The 3,181-nt window shown below is 41.5% G+C and overlaps 1 protein-coding gene across 1 annotated transcript; it reads right to left on the bottom strand.

Moving 5' to 3' along the window:
• On the bottom strand, positions 1–2,848 carry LOC106761582 (protein CUP-SHAPED COTYLEDON 2). Its single transcript, XM_014645142.2, has 3 exons — positions 1,865–2,848; positions 1,464–1,747; positions 1–847 (listed from the first exon to the last, which is right to left on the bottom strand). Exons 1-3 carry the CDS (start codon positions 2,046–2,048, stop codon positions 266–268), a joined length of 1,050 nt encoding a protein of 349 aa, XP_014500628.1. The 5' UTR covers positions 2,049–2,848; the 3' UTR covers positions 1–265.
• Positions 2,849–3,181: the final 333 nt, after the last annotated feature.

Raw genomic sequence — 3,181 nt, 5'->3', positions numbered from 1 at the left:
GACTCTTTAATAACATGCATTTACTCTCACGATAAACACGTCAGACATCGCAAACACTTCCAAGAACAAAAATCCAAAAGTGGACCATACTACATAATAACCAAACTACCGTTACATCAACTAGCCCTAGTTAACACACAAAAACAAAAACACTGAATCTGATAATCGTAGTTCAGGCCATACAAGGCCATTATGGAACATAACTGAAGTGCTTAAAAAACATAACATGACTTCATTTCGCTGTCAACGGTCGACAAAAGATGAACTAGTATCCCCACATACAATCAAGCTCCGACACACCCAGTGGAATGTTGGGGGCGGCATCCACCAGCCTTTGCTCCTCCGGCATCGACCAGAGTAGATCACGGGAGGCACCGCCCAAGGGCTGTGCTGCCGGAGGAAAAAAGAACGGTAACTGGAGGTTGTCTTGCAGCGACCTCAAACTTGGGAAGGCGGAGAGACCTACGTTTCTCTGAAACCTAGCGAAGGGATCCGTTCCCAGAGGCTGAGATGGTGGAAGGTCGAAGCTTGCATTGGTGAAGTTGTTGGGGGAGACAACAGCAGCGGTGGCTGCAGCAATTGTGGAGAAACAGGACACGTGCTCCTTTTTGGTGGTGCTGTCGTAGGAACAGTTGTTACGGTCAGTGAAGTTTACTGGGGTTGTTGTGTAGGGAGAAGAGTCCAGAAGAGGCGGAAGGTAAACCGAAGAGGGTGAACTTGGTTCTGGGCAGAGAGTGCTGTTGGTGGTGTTCATTCTCGTTTTCTTGGAGCCACTTGAAGCAGACATAACTGAGCCTCCGTTGGTTGTGTTGCTCTTTTGGAACACGCGAGATATGACCCACTCGTCCTTCATTAAATCACAAGGGTTCGTGTTAGTGCAACACCAACAATATTCATTAATGCATGTGACATAACACCAAATAAATCATAACTGTTCTTAAATTGTTTTTTAGGAACGTAGACGAGTGTTAAAAGCTGTTGCTGTGCAAATCTGTTAAACCATTCTGCAAAACGGAATATGAATCACGGGGAATAACCACGTTTTAAATAATTAGCTGGGATTGTGGTGCTCATGCAACCATGTGTTGACAGAAAGAAAATTGACAAACATTTTGATGAACCTTAGGGTAATAACTACTGGTCAAAAGGGAGAAGAAACATTTGTTGTGAGGAGATTGAGCGAGAACAAGGAAGGTAAGAGAAACAAAATCTTAATCGAGAACCAAAACATGGAAAGAATTGAAAGGGAAAACTCATCAACAACATTGGTAAATGGAACCTACTTATGGAAGGCTAAAGGAAACCCAGATTCCACCTAACTAAAGTTCCTTCGCTGCAAATTTGGATGGTTAAAATGCGGCTCATCATGGGTTAAAAAGTACACATTCTTCAATGCTTTGAATGTAACAACATAAAATAGGATATTTCAAAGAGATAAATTATTTAAATAAAATAATACTGACCTTGGAGTTGCGAGAAAGGTAATGGTAAGCAAATTTGCCTTCCAACCGATACTCATGCATGACCCAGTTACTTTTCTCCCCCTTGGGAGCTCTACCGCGGTAGAAAACCAAGGTTTTCTTCATCCCGACCAAAGAACAAGTCTTGGAGCTGTAAATCTCTCTATCCTTCCCAGTGGCTTTCCAGTAACCAGCTTCGGTAGCCCTATTGGTTCGTAACCCAGTTGGGTACTTCCTGTCACGTAAGCTGAAGAAGTACCACTCTTTCTCACCCATTTTAGCTTTCTCTGCCAGCAAAAAAACAACCACAAAGTTAGAAGGAAAAAGAAAAGCAACCTCTTTGTGATTAAAAAGTAACAAGTGAACGAAAGAGAAAGAAAAAGAAAGGGTTGTGGAGCGTGTACCTGGGAGCTCCCATGGTTCACTTTTGTTAAGGTCTACTTCAGCTATGGCTCTACCAGTGAAGTTGCTGTCTAGAACCTTTTTGAGAAGGTAGTACGTTATGAGCTCCTCGTCAGTGGGATGGAACCTGAAGCCTGGTGGCAGATGAGCTTCAGTGTGGTCCAAGTGGTGGTAGGAGGAGTCCATCAGAGAAAAGGGAGAAGGAGCACTAGCAAAAGGGAGGTGAAAAGTGTGAGAGAAATTAATGAAACCAGAAGAAGAGAATCTTGGATGCTAATACTTTATGGCTTTCATTATATATAGGAGATGAGAGTCATGGCATGGGGAAGGGGAACAACAGAAGCAAAATAGTGAAAGAAGGATTTATAACATGGCTTGGGCTTTGGGTGGTCACCTTTTTTTTTTTTTTTTCACTTTAAAGGGAGAGGCTTTTTGGTTTGGGATTGGAGATGAGAGGGTGGATTATAAGGGGTGGTCTCATGGGGATTTGATGAATCGGGTGGCAGAGAGAAAAAGGTGAAATAATAAGGTATGATATGGCTGGAAAAATCTGTGTTTTCTCTGCACTATCCTCTTCTGATAGCTCTCTCTACTCTCTGACAGGGTCCTCATCATGATCCACATAGCTAGAGAGAGAAAGAGAAAGAGGAAAGAGAGAGAGAGAAAGAGAGGGTGATGTACGAGGGAGTGGTGGCGATTGAGTATGCGTGCGTGCGTGAGGAAATGTGCAGGTATTCCTTTGTCAGTGAAGAAATTGTAAGAAAGGGAACAGAAAGTGGTTTCATGAGAAAAAAAAAGGGAAAAGATTGAAACAGAAAAAAGAATAGAGATAGTGATAAAGGGAAAAGAAAAAGAAAATAGGAAAATAGAATGGGAGATTTTTCACCATGTATATGTATCGATAAAGCTGTTTCATATCTTGTCTGTCAGCGCAGGACAAAAATTGTATAATCAGAAACACCAACCATGTTTATTACACGCCAACTTCCCCACTTTTTATTTATGTATTACTTGGTACTCTTTTGCTTCACCACTCTCATTCTCAACAACTCTATTAAAATTTATTCTGCTTTCTATGGTTGTGATGACAGATTATTATTTTTGTTCAAGCCTAATTTACTGTGTTCTCGGCCTTTTTAAACAAGACACAGCCAAAACACAAGAATACAAGAAAATCTTAAGGTGCAGCAGACAGCGTTATTGCATTTGGTTTCTAACAACTCACAGGAGAATTCCTTTATTTTAGTTATGCTTTCACGAAATCCTCTCTCTGATAGATAATAAACATTGCAATGTACTTCTGGTCCCAAGATAGATTA

This window comes from Vigna radiata, chromosome 5 (genome assembly GCF_000741045.1).
Source record: "Vigna radiata var. radiata cultivar VC1973A chromosome 5, Vradiata_ver6, whole genome shotgun sequence".
NCBI classification, from domain to species: Eukaryota; Viridiplantae; Streptophyta; class Magnoliopsida; order Fabales; family Fabaceae; genus Vigna; species Vigna radiata.
The sequence above is the reverse complement of the archived record's forward strand: the minus strand, read 5'-3'. Positions and strand labels throughout refer to the sequence as shown.